The sequence below is a fragment of the Mobula hypostoma genome, chromosome 23, assembly GCF_963921235.1.
Source record: "Mobula hypostoma chromosome 23, sMobHyp1.1, whole genome shotgun sequence".
NCBI classification, from domain to species: Eukaryota; Metazoa; Chordata; class Chondrichthyes; order Myliobatiformes; family Myliobatidae; genus Mobula; species Mobula hypostoma.
The window spans coordinates 1,439,918-1,466,106 of record NC_086119.1 but is presented as its reverse complement, the minus strand read 5'-3'; the positions used below and the strand labels follow the sequence as shown (position 1 = coordinate 1,466,106).

At 44.9% G+C, this 26,189-nt stretch overlaps 1 protein-coding gene across 1 annotated transcript in view; it reads left to right on the top strand.

Moving 5' to 3' along the window:
* The window catches only part of LOC134336707 (uncharacterized), a 29,182-nt gene extending 26,653 nt beyond the window's left edge, over positions 1-2,529 (top strand). Inside the window, exon 8 of the mRNA XM_063031093.1 lies at positions 1,972-2,529. Coding sequence (XP_062887163.1) covers positions 1,972-1,990 — 19 coding nt within the window. The 3' untranslated portion in view covers positions 1,991-2,529. The remainder of the gene's footprint in view (positions 1-1,971) is intronic.
* Positions 2,530-26,189: the final 23,660 nt, after the last annotated feature.

Below are 26,189 nucleotides of genomic sequence, written 5' to 3'. Positions count from 1 at the left end.
CACATCCATTCCCTCAACCCTTCCAACTGTCCCCAAACTACCTTTGCACTCCCCACACTCCCAGATTTGATCATCACAACCTCGCACAAAATCAATGAGAAAATCACTGATGTAGACAGAGATCAGCACTGATCTGCCACACAGGACTTGTCAAAACCTCCCTCCTGTCAATTCTGACCTGCCCAGTCTGTCGTGTGTACCACCAACACCCACACTTGATTTTTCTATCAAAGACCTTCAGAAAGTCGAACGACACCATGTTTACAACTTCAACCTGCTCTATCAGCCACTGCCCATTGCAAAGCCCACACATGGTCTGTACCCCTTGGTGCCTTGATGATTCAGCTTCACATCCACTTAAACGCTCCTGGTGATCTGTCCCACTGCCCCCTCGGAGAGTGTTTCCCCAGTAATCTGCCCCACTAACCCCTCAGACAGTGTTTCCCCCGGTAATCCATCCCACTAACCCCTCGGACAATGTTCATCAGTAATCTGCCGCACTACCCCCTCGGACAGTGTTCCCCCAGTAATCTGTCCCCCTACTCCCTTGGACAGTGTTTCCTCAGCAATCTGTCCCCCTACCCCCTCGGACAGTGTTTCCCAATAATCTGTCCCCCTACCCCCTCAGACCGTGGTCTGCCCCAGCATCCCTCTCAGGTGATATGTCCCTAGTGGTCTGCCCCACCGTGCCCTTGGGCAGTGTTTTCCCGGTCACAGAGTGATAGAAAAGTACAGCACCGGAACAGGCCTTTGGCCCATTTAATTCATGACAAGCCATTTAAACTGCCTACTGCTTGAGACATAGGAACAGAACTAGGGCCACTCAGCCACCGAGTCTGATCTAAAATTCCATCATGGCTGATATATTATTGCTCTTAACCTTCTTTTTCCCTGTAACCTTTGACACCCTAATGACCAAGAACAAATTAACCATTGTTTAAATCTACTGAATGACCTGGCCTCCACAGCTGTTCACAACAATGAATTCCACAGACTCACCGTGCTCTGGCTGATGAAATTCTAAATGGGCATCTCTTGTAGTTCTAGACTCCCCCTCCGTAGGAAACATCCTCTCCACATCCACCCCATCTCGACCTTTCAATATTCAATAAGTTTCAATGAGGTTCCCCCACTGCCACCATTCTTGTAAACTCTAATGAGTACAGGCCCAGAGCCAACCAAATGCTCTTCATATAATAACCCTTTCATTCCTGGGATAATTATTGTGGACCTCCACTGGACCCTCTCCAATGCCATCACATCTTTTCTTAGATAAAGGGACCAAAACTGCTCACAAAAAGTGTGGTCTGACTAACGCCTTATAACGTTTCTGCATCACATCCTTGCTCTTATATTATAATCTTCTCAAAATGAATGCTAGGATTGCAATTAAAACCACAATACCTTAAAATATAGGAGCAGAATTAGGCCATTTGATGAGGCTCCCCCTCTATTGGAAACATCCTCTTCACATCCACTCTTTCAAAGCCTTTCAGCATTCGATAGGTTTCAATGAGATCAGCCCTCATTTCTTTGAATTCCAGTGAGTACTGGTCCAGAGACATCAAATATTCCTCATATGACAAGCCTTTAAATCCCGGAATCAATTTCATGAACCTCCTTTGAACCCTCTCCAATATCAGCAATGTTTGCCTTCCTCATTACTACATCAACCTGCAAATTAACCTTTAGAGAATTCTGTATGAGGACTCCCAGGTCCCTTTGCACCTCTGATTATCGAATTTTCTCCCCATTTAGAAAATAGTCTATGCTTTTGTTCCTTCTATCAAAGTGCATGACCAGGCACTTTCCTACATTATATTCCATCCCCCACTTCTTTGCCCATTTTTCCAATCTGTCCATCCTTCTGCAGCCTCACTGCTTCCGTAGAAATTGTAGAGGGGTGGAGAAGATGGCGGCGCGATGCAGCGCACGCGGCCGCTCCGAAATGATATCGTATTTGTTAAATAGGGGCCGTGCAGAATCCTGAATTGATGGAGATGGACGTGAGAAGCACGGAGGAACATCTGGAGAAACTTCTGAAATGTCCGCTTCGCTGCCGTTGCTACTGTGCGATTGAGAATCTCCGGAGGGGAAGGCCCCAAATCCTTGGCTTTGCCTATTACCTGTTGCCGGGGCCGGGGTCGAAGAGCTCGGCAGAGATGGTGCTCGGTGCTCGATGTCGGAGGGCTGGTCGGAAGCTTGAAGTTTTCGGATGGACTCAAGAGTCGGCTGTGGTCAGGTGCTTCCAGGGTGCTGCATCGGCAAGTTTGCGGCGCTGGAAGCTCATGGCAGGGAGAGTTTCTCCCTTCTACCGTCTGCGTGAGATGATGGGACTTTTGGGAGACTTTGAAACTTTTTTTTACTGTGCCCATGGTCTGTTCTTTATCAAATTACGGTATTGCTTTGCACTGTTGTAACTATATGTTATAATTATGTGGTTTTTGTCAGTTTTTTTTAGTCTTGGTTTGTCTTGTGTTTCTGTGATATCATTCTGGAGGAATATTGTATCATTTCTTAATGCATGCATTACTAAGTGACAATAAAAGAGGACTGCGTGTCCTCATAATCTAATCTAATCTAATCTTCAACAGTACCTGCCCCTCCACCCATCTTCATATCATTCGCAAACTTGGCCACAAAGCCATCAATTGCATCATCCAAATCATTGACATGCAATGTAGAGAGAAGAGATCCCAACACCTATGGAACACCAGAAGTCACCGACAGTCAACCAGAAAAGGCTCCCTTCATTCCTGCTCTTAACTTGTCAAGCAGCCTCATGTGCAGCACCTTGCCAAAGACCTTCTGAAAATCCAAATAAATAACAACCACTGACTCTGCTGTGTCTATCCTGCCTGTTAATTCCTCAAAGAATTCCAACAGATTTGTCAGGCAAGATTTTCCCTTAAGGAAACCGTGCTGACGTTGGTTTACTTTATCATGCCCATTCAAGTACTCCAAAACCTCATCCTTAATAATATACTCAAACATCTTTCCAACCACTGAAGTCAGTATAACGGGTCGAAAATTTCCTTTCTTCTGCCTCCCTCCCTTCTTGAAGAATGGTCTGACAGTTGCAATTTTCCATTTCACTGGAACCTTTTGAGAATTTATTGATTCTTGAAAGATCATTATTAATGCTTCCACAATCTCTCCAACTACTTCTTTCAGAACTGTGGGATGTATCCATAAGACCATAAGACATAGGAGCAGAATTAGGCCATTTGGAGTCTGCCCTGCTGTTTAATCATGACTGATTCTTTTTTTCTCCTTCTCAACCCCATTTCCCAACCTTCTCCCCGTAACCTTTGATGCCATATCCAATCAAGAACCTATCAATCTCTGCCTTAAATACACCCAATGATCTGACCTCCACAGCTGCATGTGGCAACAAATTCCACAAATTCACCGGCCTCCAGCGAGAGAAATTTCTCCTCATCTCTGTTTTGAATGGACATACCTTTAGCCTGAGGCTGTGCCCTCTTGTCCTAGACTCTCCCACTATGAGAAAAATCCTTTCCACATCTACTCTGTCTAGTCCTTTCAACGTTCAAAAGGTTTCAATGAGATCCCCCCCTCATCCTTCTAAATTCCAGCGAGTACAGACTCAGAGCCATCAAATGTTCCTCGTATGATAACCCTTTCATTCCTGGAATCATCCTTGTGAACCTCCTCTGGACCCTCTCCAATGCTAACGCAATAGACAATAGGTGCAGGAGTAGGCCATTCGGCCCTTCGAGCCAGCACCGCCATTCACTGTGATCATGGCTGATCATCCACAATCAGTACCCCGTTTCTGCCTTCTCCCCATATCCCTTGACTCCGCTATCATTAAGAGCTCTATCTAACTCTTTCTTGAAAGCTTCCAGAGAATTGGCCTCCACTGCCTTCTGAGGCAGAGCATTCCACAGATGCACAACTCTCTGGGTGAAAAAGTTTTTCCTCAACTCCATTCTAAATGGCCTACCCCTTATTCTCAAATTGTGGCCTCTGGTTCTGGACTCCCCCAACATCGGGAACATGTTTCCTGCTTCTAGTATGTCCAATCCCTTAATAATCTTATATGTTAAGAGAACACATCTCTTCTAAGATGAGGAGCCCAAAACTGTTCACAATACTCAAGGTGAGGCCTCACCAGTGCGTTATGAAGCCTCAGCATCACATCCCTGCTCTTGTATTATAGACCTCTTGAAATGAATGCTAAAATTGCATTTGCCTTCCTCACCACTGACTCAGCCTGCAAATTAACCTTCAGGGTGTTCTGCACAAGGACTCCCTGGTCCCTTTGCATCTCAGATTTTTGCATTTCTTCCCATTTAGAAGATAGTCTGCACATTTATTTCTACTACCAAAGTGCATGACCATGCATTTTCCAACATTATATTTTATTTGCCAATTTCTTGCCCATTCTCCTGATCTGTCTAAGTCCTTCTGTATCCTACTGTTTCCTCAACACTACCTGCCCCTCCACCAATCTTTGTGTCATCTGTAAACTTCGCAACAAAGTAATCTATTCCATCATCTAAATCATTTATATACAGAATAAAAAGAAGTGGTCCCAACACTGACCCCTGTGGAACACCACTAGTCACTTGCAGCTAACCAGTAAAAAATCCTTTTATTCCCACTCACTGTCTTCTTCCAATCAGCTAATGCTCTAACCATCTTAGTAACTTCCTGTAATACCATGGGCTCTTAACTTCGTAAGCAGCCTCATGTGTGGCACCTTGTCAAAGGCCTTATGAAAGTCCAAATATACAACATCCACTGTGTCCCCTTTATCTACCCTACTTGTAATCTCCTCAAAGAATTCCAAGAAGTTTGCAAGGCAGGATTTTCTCTTAAGGAAACCATGCTGACTTTGTCCTATCTTGTCCTGTGTCACCAAGTACTCCATCACCTCGTCCTTAACAATAACATCTTCCGAACCACTGAGGTCAGACTAATTGGTCTATAATTTCCTTCAAAGGTTTCAAAGGTACATTTAATGTCAGAGAAATGCATCCTGAAATGCTTTTTCTTTGCAACTATCCACGAAAACAGAGGAGTGCCCCAAAAAATGAATGAACCCCAAAGTCCCCCCAGCTCCCCTCCTCCCGCGCGTAGGCAGCAGCACGTAACGATCCTTCCTCTCCCCACCAGCAAAAAAAATCATCGTACCCACCACGGAGCACTCAAGCATGAGCAAAGCAACAGCAAAGACACAGACTTGCAGTTACCCCAAAGACTCGGAGAAGGAAGTCTGAGAGTCGGAGCGGGAGTGTGGAGGAAGCCATTTTTGAATTTTTCGGGTTTTTTTCCCATCGGCGTTCTGAGAGGTGGGACTGCGCAGGCGTGTGACGTCAGGTAGTGCAGCGTGGCAGATTTAAAAGGAACAGAGCCTCATACAGCGGGCAGCGTAGTTTGCGGGCAGCAGAGTGAAGGCTTAAAGGCTTCGGCTCAGCAGGCTTAGGCGGAAATGGGCGAGGCGAGGAAGGTTTGGTATTCATTTTTTGTTGTTATTTGAGGAGAGGGGCAGTATGAGTGTGAGGGCAGCTTGCTGTTCTCGGTGCCGGATGTGGGAGGCCCTGGAGTCTCCAAGCCTCCTGGACATCCACATCTGCACCAGGTGCGCCGAGATGCAGCTCCTAAGGGACCACGATAGGGAACTGGAGCTGCAGCTCGATGACCTTCGTCTGGTTAGGGAGAGCGAGGAGTTGATAGAGAGGAGTTACAGGCAGGTGGTCACACCGGGGCCACGGGAGGCAGACCAGTGGGTCACGGTTAGGAGGGAGAAGAGGAAGAGTCAAGTAATAGGGAGTACCCCGGTGGCTGTGCCCCTTGACAATAGGTACTCCTGTTTGAGTACTGTTGTGGGGGAGAGCTTAGCTGGGGGAAGCGACAGTGGCCATTCCTCTGGCACAGAGTCCGGCCCTGTAGCTCAGAAGGGTAGGGAAAGGAAGAAGAGGGCAGTAGTAATAGGGGACTCGATAGTAAGGGAGTCAGATAGGTGATTCTGTGGATGCAATCCAGAGACCCGGATGGTAGTTTGCCTCCCTGGTGCCAGAGTCTGGGATATTTCTGATCGTGTCCAAGATATCCTGAAGTGGGAGGATGAGGAGCCAGAGGTCATGGTACATATAGGTACCAACGACATAGGTAGGAAAAGGGAAGAGGTCCCGAAAGGAGAATATAGGGAGTTAGGAAGGGAGTTGAGAAAAAGGACTGCAAAGGTAGTAATCTTGGGATTACTGTCTGTGCCACGCGACAGTGAGAGTAGGAATGCAATGAGGTGGAGGATAAATGCGTGGCTGAGTGATTGGTGCAGGGGGCAGGGATTCAGATTTCTGCATCATTGGGACCTCTTCTGGTGCAGGTGTGACCTGTACAAAAAGGACGGGTTACACTTGAATCCTAGGGGAACCAATATCCTGGCGGGGAGACTTGCGAGGGCAACTGAGGTGACTTTAAACTAGAATGGTTGGGGGGGTGGGAATCAAATTAAAGAGACTAGGAGAGAGGAGGTTAGTTCACAACAGGGGGATGGGAACAAGTGCAGAGAGACAGAGGGGTGTAAAATGAGGGTAGAAGCAAAAAGTAGTAAGGTGAAAAGTAAAAGTGGCAGGCCGGCAAATCCAGGGCAAAAATCAAAAAGGGCCACTTTTCAACATAATTGTATAAGGGCTAAGAGAGTTGTAAAAGCGAGCCTGAAGGCTTTGTGTGTCAATGCAAGGAGCATTCGTAATAAGGTGGATGAATTAAAAGTGCAGATTGTTATTAATGAATATGATATAGTTGGGATCACAGAGACATGGCTCCAGGGTGACCAAGGATGGGAGCTCAACATTCAGAGATATTCAATATTCAGGAGGGATAGACATGAAAGAAAAGGAGGTGGGGTGGCGTTGCTGGTTAGAGAGGAGATTAATGCAATAGAAAGGAAGGACATAAGCCGGGAAGATGTGGAATCGATATGGGTAGAGCTGCGTAACACTAAGGGGCAGAAAACGCTGGTGGGAGTTGTGTACAGGCCACCTAAGAGTAGTAGTGAGGTTGGGGATGGATTTAAACAGGAAATTAGAAATGTGTGCAATAGAGGAACAGCAGTTATAATGGGTGACTTCAATCTACATATAGATTGGGTGAACCAAATTGGTAAAGGTGCTGAGGAAGAGGATTTCTTGGAATGTATGCGGGATGGGTTTTTGAACCAACATGTCGAGGAATCAACTAGAGAGCAGGCCATTCTGGACTGGGTATTGAGCAATGAGGAAGGGTTAATTAGCAATCTTGTCGTGAGAGGCCCCTTGGGTAAGAGTGTCCATAATATGGTGGAATTCTTCATTAAGATGGAGAGTGACATAGTTAATTCAGAAACAAAGGTTCTGAACTTAAAGAGGGGTAACTTTGAAGGTATGAGACGTGAATTAGCTAAGATAGACTGGCAAATGATACTTAAAGGGTTGACGGTGGATATGCAATGGCAAGCATAAAAGATCACATGGATGTACTACAACAATTGTTCATCCCAGTTTGGCAAAAGAATAAATCAGGGAAGGTAGTGCACCCGTGGCTGACAAGGGAAATTAGGGATAGTATCAATTCCAAAGAAGAAGCATACAAATTAGCCAGAAAAAGTGGCTCACCTGAGGGCTGGGAGAAATTTAGAGTCCAGCAGAAGAGGACAAAGGGCTTAATTAGGAAGGGGAAAAAGATTATGAGAGGAAACTGGCAAGGAACATAAAAACTGACTGTAAAAGCTTTTATAGATATGTGAAAAGAAAAAGATTGGTTAAGACGAATGTAGGTCCCCTACAGACAGAAACAGGTGAATTGATTATGGGGAGCAAGGACATGGCAGACCAATTGAATAAACTCGTGGATACCTCCTCTTATTTACCCCTCTATCGTGACCCCACTAAGGAGCACCAGGCTATTGTCTCCCACACCATCACCGACTTTATCCGCTCAGGGGATCTCCCATCCACTGCTACCAACCTTATAGTTCCCACACCTCACACTTCCCGTTTCTACCTCCTACCCAAGATCCACAAACCTGCCTGTCCTGGCAGACCTATTGTCTCAGCTTGCTCCTGCCCCACCGAACTCGTTTCTGCATACCTCGACACTGTTTTATCCCCCCTTGTTCAATCCCTTCCGACCTATGTTCGTGACACTTCTCACGCTCTTAAACTTTTCGATGATTTTAAGTTCCCTGGCCCCCACCACTTTATTTTCACCATGGATGTCCAGTCCCTATATACTTCCATCCCCCATCAGGAAGGTCTCAAAGCTCTACGCTTCTTTTTGGATTCCAGACCTAATCAGTTCCCCTCTACCACCACTCTGCTCCGTCTAGCGGAATTAGTCCTTACTCTTAATAATTTCTCCTTTGGCTCCTCCCACTTCCTCCAAACTAAAGGTGTAGCTATGGGCACCCGTATGGGTCCCAGCTATTGCCTTTTTGTTGGCTTGGTGGAACAATCCATGTTCCAAGCCTATACTGGTATCTGTCCCCCACTTTTCCTTCGCTACATTGACGACTGCATTGGCGCTGCTTCCTGCACGCATGCTGAGCTCGTTGACTTTATTAACTTTGCCTCCAACTTTCACCCTGCCCTCAAGTTTACCTGGTTCATTTCCGACACCTCCCTCCCTTTTTTAGATCTTCCTGTCTCTGTCTCTGGAGACAGCTTATCCACTGATGTCTACTATAAGCCTACTGACTCTCACAGCTACCTGGACTGTTCCTCTTCTCACCCTGTCTCTTGCAAAAATGCCATCGCCTTCTCGCAATTCCTCCGTCTCCGCTGCATCTGCTCTCAGGATGAGGCTTTTCATTCCAGGACGAGGGAGATGTCCTCCTTTTTTAAAGAAAGGGGCTTCCCTTCCTCCACTATCAACTCTGCTCTCAAACGCATCTCCCCCATTTCACGCACATCTGCTCTCACTCCATCTTCCCGCCACCCCGCTAGGAATAGGGTTCCCCTGGTCCTCACCTACCACCCCACCAGCCTCCAGGTCCAACATATTATTCTCCGTAACTTCCGCCACCTCCAACAGGATCCCACCACTAAGCACATCTTTCCCTCCCCCCCCCCGCTTTCCGCAGGGATCGCTCCCTATGCAACTCCCTTGTCCATTTGTCCCCCCCATCCCGCCCCACTGATCTCCCTCCTGGCACTTATCCTTGTAAGCGGAACAAGTGCTACACATGCCCTTACACTTCCTCCCTTACCACCATTCAGGGCCCCAGACAGTCCTTCCAGGTGAGGCGACACTTCACCTGTGAGTCGGCTGGGGTGATATACTGCGTCCGCTGCTGGCGATGCAGCCTTCTATATATTGGCGAGACTCAAGGCAGACTTGGAGACCACTTTGCTGAACACTTTAGCTCTGTCCGCCAGAGAAAGCAGGATCTCCCAGTGGCCACACATTTTAATTCCACATCCCATTCCCATTCTGACATGTCTATCCACGGCCTCCTCTACTGTAAAGATGAAGCCACACTCAGGTTGGAGGAACAACACCTTGTATTCCGTCTGGGTAGCCTCCAACCTGATGGCATGAACATCGACTTCTCGAACTTCCGCTAATGTCCCACCTCCCCCTCGTACCCCATCCATTATTTATTTTTATACGCACATTCTTTCTCTCACTCTCTTTTTTCTCCCTCTGTCCCTCTGATTACACCCCTTGCCCATCCTCTGGATTCCCCCCCCCTTGTCTTTCTCCCCGGACCTCCTGTCCCATGATCCTCTCATATCCCCTTTGCCAATCACCTGTCCAGCTCTTGGCTCCATCCCTCCCCCTCCTGTCTTCTCCTATCATTTCAGATCTCCCCCTCCCCCTCCCACTTTCAAATCTCTTACTAACTCTTCCTTCAGTTAGTCCTGATGAAGGGTCTCGGCCTGAAACGTCGACTGTACCTCTTCCTACAGATGCTGCCTGGCCTGCTGCATTCACCAGCAACTTTGATGTGTGTTGCTAGACGAATTGAATAACTACTTTGGTTCTGTCTTCACTAAGGAGGACATAAATACTCTTCCGGAAATACTAGGGGACAGAGGGTCCAGTGAGATGGAGGAACTGAGGGAAATACATGTTAGTAGGAAAGTGGTGTTAGGTAAATTGAAGGGATTGAAGGCAGATAAATCCCCAGGGCCAGATGGTTTGCATCCCAGAGTGCTTAAGGAAGTAGCCCAAGAAATAGTGGATGCATTAGTGATAATTTTTCAAAACTCTTTAGATTCTGGACTAGTTCCTGAGCATTGGAGGGTGGCTAATGTAACCCCACTTTTTGAAAAAGGAGGGAGAGAGAAACCGGGGAATTATAGACCGGTTAGCTTAACATCGGTGGTGGGGAAACTGCTAGAGTCAGTTATCAAAGATGTGATAACAGCAGATTTGGAAAGCAGTGAAATCATCGGACAAAGTCAGCATGGATTTGTGAAAGGAAAATCATGTCTGACGAATCTCGTAGAATTTTTTGAGGATGTAACTCGTAGAGTGGATAGGGGAGAACCAGTGGATGTGGTATATTTAGATTTTCAAAAGGCTTTTGACAAGGTCCCACACAGGAGATTAGTGTGCAAACTTAAAGATCATAAGACAAAAGAGCAGAAGTAGGCCATTCGGCCCATCGAGTCTGCTCCGCCATTTTATCATAAGCTGATCCATTCTCCTACTTAGTCTCACTCTCCGGCCTTCTCACCATAACCTTTGATGCCCTGGCTACTCAGATACCTATCAATCTCTGCCTTAAATACATCCAATGACTTGGCCTCCACTGCTGCCCGTGGCAACAAATTCCATAGATTCACCACCCTCTGACTAAAAAAATTTCTTCGTAAAGCACACGGTATTGGGGGTAAGGTATTGATGTGGTTAGAGAATTGGTTGGCAGACAGGAAGCAAAGAGTGGGAATAAACGGGACCTTTTCAGAATGGCAGGCAGTGACCAGTGGGGTACCGCAAGGCTCAGTGCTCGGACCCCAGTTGTTTACAATATATATTAATGACTTAGATGAGGGAATTAAATGCAGCATCTCCAAGTTTGCGGATGACACGAAGCTGGGTGGCAGTGTTAGCTGTGAGGAGGATGCTAAGAGGATGCAGAGTGACTTGGATAGGTTGGGTGAGTGGGCAAATTCATGGCAGATGCAATTTAATGTGGATAAATGTGAGGTTATCCACTTTGGTGGCAAAAACAGGAAAACAGATTATTATCTGAATGGTGGCCGATTAGGAAAAGGGGAGGTGCAACGAGACCAGAGTGTCATTATACACCAGTCATTGAAAGTGGGCATGCAGGTACAGCAGGCGGTGAAAAAGGCGAATGGTATGCCGGCATTCATAGCAAGAAGATTCGAGTACAGGAGCAGGGAGGTACTACTGCAGTTGTACAAGGCCTTGATGAGACCACACCTGGAGTATTGTGTGCAGTTTTGGTCCCCTAATCTGAGGAAAGACATCTTTGCCATAGAGGGAGAACAAAGAAGGTTCACCAGATTGATTCCTGGGATGGCAGGACTTTCATATGATGAAAGACTGGATCGACTGGGCCTATACTCATTGGAATTTGGAAGATTGAGGGGGGATCTTATTGAAATGTATAAAATCCTAAAGGGATTGGACAGGCTAGATGCAGGAAGATTGTTCCCAATGTTGGGGAAGTCCAGAATGAGGGGTCACAGTTGGAAGATAAAGGGGAAGCCTTTTAGGACCCAGATGAGGAAAAACTTCTTCACACAGAGAGTGGTGAATCTGTGGAATTCTCTGCCACAGGAAACAGTTGAGGCCAGTTCATTGGCTATATTTAAGAGGGAGTTAGATATGGCCCTTGAGACTAAAGGGATCAGGGGGTATGGAGGGAAGGCTGGTACAGGGTTCTGAGTTGGATGATCAGCCATGATCATACTGAATGGCGGTGCAGGCTCGAAGGGCCGAATGGCCTACTCCTGCACCTATTTTCTATGTTTCTACTACGTGCTCACCTGCTATTCGATGTACCACAGGTTCTCTCTCTCCCTAATAAGGGAGAAAGAGATGTCTCCATTTCACAGCGAGAGGGGAGACATAACCAGCAATTCGCTGGTTTATGATGTTGAAAGTCTATTGTGTTGCTTTTTCCGAGCTCTGTGCCTAAAGGTCTTGTGTCTCTGGGCACACAGCCAAAGATCTTCCAGCTCCCACGACACACCGGTTTGTCGGGACACTGACCTTTGATCCGCCCGTCTCCAGAGCGCTGAGATCCTAGGCCTCCAAAGGCGAACCGAACTCTTAGGCCCCGCCCTTGGCATGTCGGATAACAGCTAGTCATGAAACCATAAGAACGGGTCCCATTCCCGCAAAGAATCAAAGTCAGTGTGTAACTCCAGGTCAGGGTCTTCAAAAGAATCCTGAAAGGGAAAAGTAAAGATATTAAAGATGCAGTTAGAACTGTTTCCAAAGATGCAAACAAAGGAGTCACTGTTTAGCACTACCTTGACTAAGCTCCGCCCTCCTTAGAAGCCTTTCTGCTGCCTTCCTCCTTTCTTAACGAGTGGAGTGACATTTGCAATTTTCCAGTCCTCTGGCACCATGCTAGAGTCCAATGATTTTTGAAAGATCATTTCTAATGCCATCACAATCTCTAATGCTACCTCTTTCAGTACCCTAGGGTGCAGTTCCTCTGGTCTGGGTGACTTAAGTACCCTTAGGTCTTTCAGCTTTTTGATCACCTTCTCCCTTGTAATAGTAACTGCACCCACTTCTCTTCCCTCACACACAACAACATCTGGCACACTACTAGTGTCTTCCACAGTGAAGAATTATGCAAAATACTCATTTAGTTCATTTGCCATCTCCTTGACCCCCGTTATTATTTCTCCTGCCTCATTTTCTAGCGATCCTATATCCACTCTCATCTCTCTTATTTTTTACATGCTTGAGAAAGCTTTGACTGTATGCATTAATATTAATGGTAGTTTGCTTTCATATTTCATCCTTTCCCTTCTAATGATTATTTTAGTTGCTCTCTGTAGGTGTTTAAAAACTTCCCGATCCACTATCTTCCCACTAATTTTAGCTTTGTTGTATGCATTCTCTTTTGTTTCTACATTAGCTTTGACTTCCCTTGTCAGTCGCGGTTGTGCTATTTTGCCACTTGAGTATTTCTTCACTTTTGGAATGCACATGTCCTGCACCTTCCTCATTTTCCCCAGAAATGTATCCCATTGCTGCTCTGTTGACATCCCTGCCAGCAGCTCCTTCCATTTTACTCTGGCCAACTTCTCTCTCATACCACTGTAATTTCCCTTACCCTCGAAATACTGCTACATTAGACTTTACTTTCACCCTATCAAATTTCAAGTTGAACTCAATCATATTGTGATCACTGGTTCCTAAGGGTTAGAACCATAGAACCATAGAAACTACAGCACAGAAACAGGCCCTTTGGCCCTTCTTGGCTGTGCCGAACCATTTTCTGCCTAGTCCCACTGACCTGCACACGGACCATATCCCTCCATACACCTCCCATCCATGTATCTGTCCAATTTATTCTTAAATGTTAAAAAAGAACCCTCATTTACCACCTCGTCTGGCAGCTCATTCCATACTCCCACCACTCTCTGTGTGAAGAAGCTCCCCCTAATGTTCCCTTTAAACTTTTTCCCCCTCACCCTTAACCCATGTCCTCTGGTTTTTTTCTCCCCTTGCCTCAGTGGAAAAAGCCTGCTTGCATTCACTCTATCTATACCCATCATAATTTTATATACCTCTATCAAATCTCCCCTCATTCTTCTATGCTCCAGGGAATAAAGTCCTAACCTATTCAACCTTTCTCTGTAACTGAGTTTCTCAAGTCCCGGCAACATCCTTGTAAACCTTCTCTGCACTCTTTCAACCTTATTTATATCCTTCCTGTAATTTGGTGACCAAAACTGAACACAATACTCCAGATTTGGCCTCACCAATGCCTTATACAACCTCATCATAACATTCCAACTCTTATACTCAATACTTCGATTAATAAAGGCCAATGTACCAAAAGCTCTCTTTACGACCCTATCTACCTGTGACGACACTTTTAGGGAATTTTGTATCTGTATTCCCAGATCCCTCTGTTCCACTGCACTCCTCAGTGCCTTACCATTAACTCTGTATGTTCTACGCTGGTTTGTCCTTCCAATGTGCAATACCTCACACTTGTCTGTATTAAACTCCATCTGCCATTTTTCAGCCCATTTTTCCAGCTGGTCCAAGTCCCTCTGCAGGCTCTGAAAACCTTCCTCACTGTCTACTACACCTCCAATCTTTGTATCATCAGCAAACTTGCTGATCCAATTTACCACATTATCATCCAGATCATTGATATAGATGACAAATAACAATGGACCCAGCACTGATCCCTGTGGCACACCACTAGTCACAGGCCTCCACTCAGAGAAGCAATTCTCTACCACCACTCTCTGGCTTCTTCCATCGAGCCAATATCTAATCCAATTTACCACCTCTCCATGTATACCTAGCGACTGAATTTTCCTAACTAACCTCCCATGTGGGACCTTGTCAAAGACCTTACTGAAGTCCATGTAGACAATATCCACTGCCTTCCCTTCATCCACTTTCCTGGTAACCTCCTCAAAAAACTCCAACAGATTGGTCAAACATGACCTACCACGCACAAAGCCATGTTGACTCTCCCTAATAAGCCCCTGTCTATCCAAATGCTTGTAGATTCTGTCTCTTAGTACTCCCTACTCCCTCCAATAACTTACCTACTACTGACGTTAAACTCACCGGCCTATAATTTCCCGGATACTTTTTGATCCTTTTTTAAACAACGGAACAACATGAGCCACTCTCCAATCCTCCGGCACTTCACCCTTAGACAGCGACATTTTAAATATTTCTGCCAGGGCCCCTGCAATTTCAACACTAGTCTCCTTCGAGGTCCGAGGGAACACTCTGTCAGGTCCCGGGGATTTATCCACTTTAATTTTCCTCAAGACAGCAAGCACCTCCTCCTTTTCAATCTGTACAGTTTCCATGGTCTCACTACTTGATTCCCTCAATTCCATAGATTTCATGCCAGCTTCCTTAATACATACAGACGCTAAAATCCTATTTAAGATCTCCCCCATTTCCTTTGGTTCCGCACAAAGCTGACCACTCTGATCTTCAAGAGGACCAATTTTATCCCTTACAATCCTTTTGCCCTTAATATACTTGTAAAAGCTCTTTGGATTATCCTTCACTTTGACTGCCAAGGCAACCTCATGTCGTCTTTTAGCCCTCCTGATTTCTTTCTTAAGTATTTTCTTGCACTTCTTATACTCCTCAAGCACCTGATTTACCCCGTTTCCTATACATTTCATACAACTCCCTCTTCTTCTTTATCAGAGTTGCAATATCCCTTGAGAACCAAGGTTCCTTATTCCTATTCAATTTGCCTTTAATCCTGACAGGACCATACAAACTCTGCACTCTCAAAATTTCCCCTTTGAAGGCTTCCCACCTATCAATCACATCTTTGCCAGAGAACAACCTGTCCCAATCCACGCTTTTTAGATCCTTTCTCATTTCTTCAAATTTGGCCTTCTTCCAGTTCAGAACCTCAACCCTAGGACCAGATCTATCCTTGTCCATGATCAAATTGAAACTAATGGTGTTATGATCACTGGAACCAAAGTGCTCCCCTACACAGACTTCTGTCACTTGCCCTAATTCGTTTCCTAACAGGAGATCCAACATTGCATCCCCTCTAGTTGGTCCCTCTATATACTGATTTAGAAAACTTTCCTGAACACATTTTACAAACTCTAAACCATCTAGACCCCTAACAGTATGGGAGTCCCAATCAATGTATGGAAAATTAAAATCCCCTACCACCACAACTTTATATTTCCTGCAGTTGCCTGCTATCTCTCTACAGATTTGCTCTTCCAAGTCTCGTTGACTATTGGGTGGTCTGTAATACAATCCCACTAATGTGGCCATACCTTTCCTGTTTCTCAGCTCCACCCATAAGGACTCAGTAGACAAGCCCTCTAATCTGTCCTGCCTGAGCACTGCTGTAATATTTTCCCTAACAAGCAATGCTACTCCCCCACCTTTCATTCCTCTGCCTCGATCACATCTGAAACATCGGAACCCTGGAATATTAAGCTGCCAGTCCTGCCCCTCCTGTAGCCAAGTTTCACTAATTGCTACAACATCATAATTCCACGTGTCAATCCACGCCCTCAACTCATCCGCCTTCCCCGCAATACTCCTAGCATTGAAATATTTACACCTCAGAAGATTTTTACCACCACTCACAACCTTTCTATCAGCGGATTTGCTTAAACTTTCAACATCATTTACCTTAAGCTCCCTAATCGTCTCCGGTTCATTACATAACACCCAATCCAGTTTAGCTGATCCCCTAGGCAATGACAAACTGCTCTAAAAAGCCATCTCTTAGGCATTCAACAAACTCACTCTCTTGAGATCCATTTCCAACCTGATTTTCTCAATTGACCTGCATGTTAAAATCTCCCATAACTACCATAGCATTGCCCTTTTGACTCGCTTTTTCTATTTCCTGTTGTAACCTGTGGTCCACCTCCCAGCCACTGTTGGGAGGCCTGAATATAACTGCCATCAATGTCCTTTTACCTTGCAGCTTCTTAACTCAACCCACAAGGATTCAACATCTTCTGATCCTCTGTCACGACTTTCTAGTGATTTGATGATATTTTTTACCAGCAGAGCCCACCCCACCCCCTCCGCCTACCTTCCTATCCCCCCAATACAACGTGTAACCTTGGACATTCAGCTCCCAACTACAACCGTCCTTCAGCCACGATTCAGTGATGGCTACAACATCATACCTGATATTCTGTAATAGTGCAACAAAATCATCCACCTTATTTCTTATACTCCGCACATTGAGATACAACACCTTGGACACCGTATTTGCTACCCTTTTTGATTTGGCGTCCCTAATGTACTGATACTCACCCTGCTGGCTGCGACTATGCATATCCTGTCTGGTCCAGCTGATTTATCTACCTTCAGACCTTTCTGCTTCCCAGGCACCTTCTCCTTATTAATAACAACTATTTTCACTTCTACCCCAATGCTCTCAAATTTCTGGCATACTGCTAGTGTCTTCCAGAGTGAAAACTGATGCAAAATACTTATTCAGTTGTCTGTCATTTCCTTGTTACCTCTCCAGCATCATTTTCCAGCTGTTCCATATCCACTCTTGCCTCTCTTTTACTCCTTATATATCTGGAAAAGCTTTTGACTTCCTCTTTGATGTTTGATTAGCTTATCTTCATATTTTATCTTTTCTCTCCTTATTTTTTTGTCAGTTGCCTTATGTTGGGTTTTAAAAGCTTCCCAATCTTCATTTTTACTATATTATATGCCCTCTATTTTGCTGTTATGCTGTCTTTAACTTTCTTTGTTAGCCATATTTACCTCATCCTCCCTTTAGAATACTTCTTCATCTTTGGGATGTAACAAAATTGTGCCTTCCTATTTGCTCCCAGAAACTCCAGTCATTGCAGCTCTGCCATCAACCATGCTAGTATTCCCTGCTAATCAACTTTGGCCAGCTCCTCTCTCATGCCTCTCTAAATCTATAATTCTCTTTACTCCATTATAATACTGATATTTCTGACTTTATCTTCTCCCTCTCAAATTGCAGGTTGAATTCTATCATTTACCCCTAAGGGTTCCTTTACCTTAAGCCCTCAAATCAATTCCTGTTCATTGAATAACATCTGATCCAGAATGGCTGATTCCCTACTGGGTTCAACAGAAGATGCTCTAAAAAGCTATCTCATAAGCCCTCAACAAATTCCCTCTTTTGGGATCCAATACCGATCTAATTATTCCTATCTACCTGCATATTGAAATCGCACATGACTATCACAACGTTGCCCTTATTACATGCCTTTTCTATCTTCTGTTGAAATTTATATCCCACATCTTGGCTACTGTTCGGGGCCCTGTATATAATCCCCATCATATTCTTTTTACCCTTGCAGTTTCTTAACTTTACCCATAAGACTATAAGACCATAAGATATCAGAGCAGAAGTAGGCCATTCGATCCATCGAGTCTCCTCACCATTCAATAATGGGGTGATCCAATTCTTCCAGTCATCCCCACTCCCCTGCTTTCACCCCATACCCTTTGATGCCCTGGCCAATCAAGAACCTATCTATCTCTGCCTTAATTGTACCCAGTGACTTGACCTCCACAGCCGTTCGTGGCAACAAATTCCACAGATTTACCATTCTCTGACTAAAGTCATTTCTCGGCATCTCAGTTCAAAAAGGACGTCCTTCAATCCTGAAGTTGTGCCCTCTTGTTCTAGAATCACCTACCATGGGAAAGAACTTTGCCATTTCTAATCTGTTCAGTCCTTTTAACATTCGGAATATTTCTATGAGATCCCCCCTCATTCTCCTGAACTCCAGGGAATACAGCCCAAGAGCTGCCAGACGTTCCTCATACGGTAACCCTCTCATTCCTGGAATCGTTCTCGTGAATCTTCTCTGAACCCTCTCCAATCTCAGAATATCCTTTCTAAAATAAGGAGCCCAAAACTGCACACAATACTCCAAGCGTGATCTCACGAGTGTCTTATAGAGCCTCAACATCACATCCCTGCTCTTATATTCTATACCTCTAGAAACGAATGTGGACGTTACATTCACCTTCTTCACAACCGACTTATCTTGGAGGTTAACCTTTAGAGTATCCTGCACAAGGACTCCCAAGTCCCTTTGCATCTCTGCATTTTGAATTCTCTCCCCATCTAAATAATAGTCTGCCCGTTTATTTCTTCCACCAAAGTACAAGACCATACACTTTCCAACATTGTATTTCATTTGCCACTTCTTTGCCCATTCCCCTGAACTATCTAAGTCTCTCTGCAGGCTCTCTGTTTCCTCAACACTACCTACTCCTCCACCTATCTTTGTATCATCAGCAAATTTAGGCACAAATCCATTAATACTGTGGTCCAAATCATTGACATGCATCGTAAAAAGCGGTGGTCCCAACACCGGCCCCTGTGGATCTCCACTGGTAACCGGCAGCCAGCCAGAATAGGATCCCTTTATTCCCACTCTCTGTTTTCTGCCGACCAGCCAATGCTCCACCCATGCTAGTAACTTCCCTGTAATTCCATGGGCTCTTATCTTGCTAAGCAGTCTCATGTGCGGCACCTTGTCAAAGGCCTTCTGAAAGTCCAAGTACACCACGTCTACTGCATCTCCTTTGTCTACCCTACTTTTAATTTCCTCAAAGAATGGCAGTAGGTTAGTCAGGCAGGATTTTCCCTTCAGGAAACTATGCTGGCTTTGACCTATCTTGTCATGTGCCTCCAGGTACCTCGTAACCTCATCCCTAACAATTGATATCCACAAGGATTCTATATCTTCCTATCCTATGTTACCTCTTTCTAAGGATTAGATTTAATTTTTTTTTATCAAAAGAGCCACACCATCTGTTCTGCTTACCTGCCTGACCTTTCAATACAATTTATATCTTTGGATGTTGTGGTTCCAACTATGATATTCTTTCAGCCATATCTCAATGATGCCCACAATGTCAACCTGCCAATCTCTAACTGTGCTACAAGATATCTACCTTATTCCATGTACTGTGTGCATTGAAATAGTTTTTGAAATATATAGCACAGGAATGACCCCTTTGGACCATCTGGTTCATGCTGAACCATTTAAACTGCCTATGTTTATCGACCTGTACTGGGACCATAGACCTCCATACCCCTAACATCCATGTATCTATCCAAACTACTCTTAATGTTGAAATCGAGCTTGCATGCACCACTCGTCCTGGCAGCTCATTCCACACTCTCACAGCCCTCTGAGTGAAGAAGTTACCCCTCATGTTCCCCTGAAACTTTTCACCTTTCACCCTTAACCCATGACCTCTAGACGTAGTCCTACCCAACGTCAGTGGGAAAAGCTTGCTTGCGTTTACTCTAGCTATACCCCTCATAATTTTTTATACCTCTAGGAAATCTCCCCTTGATCTTCTATGTTCCAAGGAATAAAGTCCTAACCTATTCAATCTTTCCTCATAACTCAGGTCCTCCAGCAACATCCTTGAATTTTCTCTGTACTATTTCAACCTTTTTTATATCTTCCCTGTGAGTAGGTGACCAAAACTGCAGATGATACTCCAAATTAGGCTGCACCTATGTCTTATTAAAATTCAAAATAACATCCCATCTCCTGTACTCAGTACCTTGATTTATGAAGGCAAATGTGCTAATAGCTTTCTTAATGATCCTATCCACCTGTGCAGCCACCTTCAATGAATTGTGGACTGTATTTCCAGATTCCTTTGTTCTATCACACCCCTCAGTGCCCGACCATTCACTGTGTAAGTCCTACCCTAGTTGGTCCTATCGAAGTGCAACACCTTGCAATTGTCTGCATTAATTTCCATCTGTCATTTTTCAACCCATTTTTTCAGCTGTTCTAGATCCCACTGATAGCTCTGGTAGTCTTCCTCACTGTCCACTACATCCCCAGTCTTGGTCTCATCTGCAAATTTGCTGATTCAGTTTCCTACATTATTATCCAGATCATTGGTAGAGATGACAAACAACGAAGGACCCAGCACCGATTCCTGCGGCACTCCACTAGTCACAGGCCTCTAGTCAGAGAGGCAACCCTCTACTACCTCTCTCTGACTTCTCCCACAAAGCCATTGTCTAATCCAATTTACTACCTCATCTTGAATACTGAGCAACTGGGACCTTCTTGACCAACCTCCAATGCGGGATCTTATCAAATGGCTTACTAAAGTCCACGAAGACAACATCTACTATCTTGCCTTTATCAACTTTGCTGGTAACATCCTCAAAAAACTCTATAAGGTTGGTCTGCCATGCACAAAGCCATGGAAAAGACCAGTCGACATTTCCACGGATGCTGCCCGACCTGCTGAGTTCCTCCAGCGTGTTATGAGTGTTGCTTTGACCCCAGCATCTGCAGATTATTTTGTGTATGCACAAAGCCGTGCTGACTATCCCTAATTTGTCCATGTCTATCCAGATACTCATATAACCTTATCCTTAGAATACCTTCCAATAATTTTCCCACTGCTGATGGCAGGATCACTGTCCTATAATTTCCTGGTTTATTTTTTGAGACTTTTCTTAAACAGCTGAACACGTTAGCTATCCTCCAATCCTCTGGTACCTCCCTTGTCACTAAGGATGATTTGATTATCTCTGCTAGGATCCCTGCAGTTTCTGCACTTTCCTCCCACAGGATCTGATGGAACACCTTGTCAAGCCCTAGGGATTTTATCCACCCTAATTTCCCTCAAGACAGCAAACAGCGTCTCCTCTGTAATCGGTATCGGGTCCATGAAGTTGATGCTGCTTTGTCTCACTTCTATAGGCTCTGTGTCCATCTCCCAAGCAAATACAAATGCAAGAAATTCATTTAACATCTCTCCCATCACGTTTGGCTCCATTCTGATCTTCCAGAGGACCAGTTTTGCAATCCTTTTTGCTCTTAACATATCTGTAGAATCCCTTAAGATTCTCCTTCACCTTGTCTGCTAGAGCCACTTCATGCCTTCTTTTAGCCCTCCTGATTTCTTTTTTAAGTGTTTACTTGCCCATTAACATCTCATTTGTTCCTACCTGCCTACACCTGTATGCACTTCCTTTTTCCCTTAACCAGAACTGCAATATCTCTTGACAACGAAGATTCCCTAAGCCTGTTATACTTGCCTTTTATTCTGACATACAAGCTTTGTACTCCCAAAATTTCACTTTTGAAGGCCTCTCATTTAATAAGTACCTCTTTGCCAGAAGACAGCCCGTCCCAATCCACACTACCAGATCCCTTGTGATATCATCAAATCTGGCCTTTCTCCAATTTAGAATCTCAATTTGCAGACTAGACCTATCTTTTTCCATACTTACTTTGAAACTAATGGCATTATGATCACTGGATACAAAGCGTTCCCCTACACAAACTTCTGTCACCTGCCCTGTCTCATTCCCTAACAGAAGACCAGGTACTGCACACTCTCTCATTGGGACTTCTATGTACTGATTAAGGAAACTTTCCTGAACACACTTGACAAATTCTATCCCATTTAGTCCCAGTCAATGTGTCGAAAGTTAAAAATCAGCTACTATAACCACTTTATGTTTCTTGCAACAGTCTGCAATTGCGCTGCAAATTTGTTCCTCAAAATCCTGCAGACTGTTGGTGGTCTGTATTGTTACGAGAATACACATAAAATTAAGATGTTTGCTGGCCTGGGTTAGCATCAGTGACATCAGCAGTTGGTCTGCCACCTGCCCTCAGGGGAAGGAGAGATAAGGAACAATGGAGCAGCGTCTGGAGATGTGTAATGAAGGAACGGGGGAGAGAGAGCTGTCTGGAGCGGCTCCCCCCTTTGAACCTTGAACTGTTTGAAGTGATGGACAGGCAATACCCCAGCAGGGGGATAAAAAGGGACCGGTTCGCTAAGGCAGGACACACACGCCACCCGAGGTAACGAGACCCTGGAAGCGGTGCGCCTCTCACGAGTGGGTGAGAAGTATCAGACAACGACCAGGGTGGAAAGGTACGATCAGCGGGAACCCGGTGTGTGTCCGCCCTTGCCTGGGTGCCGGGTTCACTGCAGAGGATCGACTACATCTGGAGGAGGGGTCACAGTCGGTGACCTCAGGTGACATCACCAAGGACCCGCCCAAAAGTTGTTTGTGAGCAATCTCGCCGGTCTGGGAGTGAAGCAGTGTTCTGAATGATCAGTTGTTCCTGTTCTATCTCTCTTCCCCCACGTCCATCGCCATGGCAACGATTACTGCGAACTGAACTGGACTGAACTTTGAGTCATTTTGAAATTTGGTCATTTACCCCTAGACAACGATAGAGCTTGATTGATGCTGTTATCTTAATTCTGTGCACATGTGTGTTTATCATCACTGAACTGTTGCATTTATTATCCTTTCGATTACTGTGTTGCTTGTTTCTTTAATAAAACTTTCTTAGTTCTAGTACTCCAGACTCCAACTGAGTGATCCATTTCTGCTGGTTTGGCAACCCAGTTATGGGGTACGTAACAGTATATAGCCCCATTAACATGGTCACACCTTTCTTATTCCTCATTTCCGCCCATAAAGCCTCATTGGACGAGTTCTCCAGTTTGTCCTGACCCAGCACTGTTGTGACATTTTCTCTGAGTAGTCCCATCACTCCTCCCCCTTGAATAACTCCCGGTCTGCCCCAACTGAAACAGCGGACCCTGGAATATTGCAAACAACAGGAATTCTGCAGATGCTGGAAATTCAAGCAACATACATCAAAGTTGCTGGTGAACGCAGCAGGCCAAGCAGCATCTATAGGAAGAGGCGCAGTCGATGTTTCAGGCCGAGACCCTTCGTCAGGACGAAGTCGGCCTGAAACGTCGACTGCGCCTCTTCCTATAGATGCTGCTTGGCCTGCTGCGTTCACCAGCAACTTTGATGTATGTTCCTGGAATATTGAGTTGACTGCCCTGCCCCTCCTACAACCAAGTCTCACTAATGGCTACAATATCATAACTCCAGGTGTTAACAAATTTCACAACACATGCTGGAGATAATAAACCTGATTCTGATTCTGATCCCTATCTTGAGCTCATCTACCTTTCCTACAATACTTGCATTAACATTTTCAATCCTGTATTCATCACCCTTTCAATTTTGTCTCCATGGTACACTTCACCTCATCCCACTGACTGAAATTTTGCCCTACCATCTGCCTGTCCATCCTCACAGTCTCACTACACACTGAATCAATTTGTATACCAACTGTCCGGTTCCCATCCCCCTGCTAACTTAGTTTAAAACCTCCCCAAAAGCTCTTTCAAACCTGCCCGCAAGGATATTGGTGCACCTTGGGTTTGTGTATAATCCCTCCTTTTTGTACAGAAGAGATGCCAATGATCCAGAAATCTGAAATCCATCCCCTACACCACTTTCTCAGCTATTCATTCATCTGTACCACAGGGAGTTCAGGGAGTCAGGTGCTAATTCAAAGAACAGGACCTCCGGGATTGTGATCTCAGGAATGCCATGTGCTAGTGAGGCCAGAACTAGGAAGATTAGACAGTTTAATTCATGGCTAAGGAGTTGGTATAGGAGGGAGGGCATAAGATTTTTGGATCACTGGGCTCTCTTCCAGGAAAGGTGGGACCAGTACAGACAGGGTGGTTTGCATCTGAACTGGAGGGGGACTAATAATCTAGCAGGAAGGTTTATTAAAACTGCACAGTGGGATATAAAGTAGAATTGCAGGGGGATGGGAACCAGAGGGCCAGAACAGATAGTGGAGAGGTTGTGGAGGCAGATGTTGGTAAGATCTCAGACAAAGTTAGAAATCAAAAGGTTGAGCATGATGTGACTAGTGTCCTGAGCTGCCTATATTTCAATACAAGAAGTATCGTAAGAAAGGCAGATGATTGTGCTGAAGGTGAGGTAGCTGGTTTACAAATCTGGGGAAAGACATTCTTGTCATAGAGGGAGTACAAAGAAGGTTCACCAGATTGATTCCTGGGATGGCAAGACTTTCATATGATGAAAGACTGGATCAGCTAGGCTTATACTCTCTGGAATTTAGAAGATTGAGGGGGGATCTTATTGAAACGTATAAAATCCTAAAGGGATTGGACAGGCTAGATGCAGGAAGATTGTCCCCAATGTTGGGGAAGTCCAGAACGAGGGGTCACAGTTTGAGGATAAAGGGGAAGCCTTTTAGGACCGAGATTAGGAACAACTTCTTCACACAGAGAGTGGTGAATCTGTGGAATTCTCTGCCACAGGAAACAGTTCAGGCCAGTTCACTGGCTATATTTAAGAGGGAGTTGGATATGGCCCTTGTGGCTAAAGGGATCAGGGGGTATGGAGGGAAGGCTGGTACAGGGTTCTGAGTTGGATGATCAGCCATGATCATACTGAATGGCGATGCAGGCTCAAAGGGCCGAATGGCCTACTCCTGCACCTATTTTCTATGTTTCTATGTAAACAGAGGCAATGTATAGTGAGGAGAGGCTGTTGATAGGGCAAAATTGCAGTCAGCAGGATAAGTTGCAACATAAAAGGCAGACAAAATCGAAAAGGGTCAATATAGCATTGAAGGTACTGTATCTTCATGCGTGCAGTATATGGAATAAGGTAGATGAACTTGTAGCGCAGTTGCAGATTGGCAGGTATGATGTTGCAGGCATCACTGAATCATGGCTGAAAGAAGATTATAGCTGAGAACTTCATGTCCAAAGATACACACTGTATCAAAAGGACAGGTAGGAAGGCAAATGGGGCAGCATTACTCTGTTGGTGAAAAATGATCAGCCATTTCATTAGCTAAGAAAATTCATCGTTCAAAGTCAATTTATTATCAAAGTAGATATGTATCACCATATACCATCTTGGGATTAATTTTCTTGTAGACATTCACAATAGAATCAATGAAAAACTACAAATTAAGAAAGACTAACAAGCAACCAATGAGCAAAAGAAGACAAACTTTGCAAAGACAAAAATAGTGAATAAATAAATAGTACTGTGAACAAGAGTTGTAGAGTCCTTGAAAGCAAGTCCATGGTGGAATCATTTCAGAGTTGAGATGAGCGAAGTTTCCATGCTGGTTCAGGAGCCTAGGTTTTGAAGGGTTATCACTGTTCCTGAACCTGGTGGTGTGGTAACTAAAGCTCTAGCAGCAGTAAGGAGAGAGCACAGCGTGGATGGAAGGGGTCCTTGACGACGGATGCTGCTCCACTGGTTAGTGTCAAGAGAAGGTTGAACCCTGCTGAATACTGAAAGGCCTAGATAGAGTGGATATGAAGTGGATGCTTCCTATAGGAGGATAGTCTTACTGAGATAAGAGGCCTTGGTCGTATAGGGAAAATACTAGCATGGATAGACCATTGGCAAGAGGCAAAGAGTAAGAATAAAGGGAGCCTTTTCTGGTTGGCTGCCAGTGACTAGTGGTGTTCCACAGGGGTCTGTCTTTTTACATTATATGTCAATGATTTGGATGACAAAATTGATGACTTTGTGGCCAAGTTTGTGGACAATACAAAGATAGGTGGAGGGGCATGTAGCATTGAAGAAATAGGATGCCTGCAGAAGGACTTGGACAAGTTAGGAGAATGGGGAAAAAAAGTGGCAAATGGAA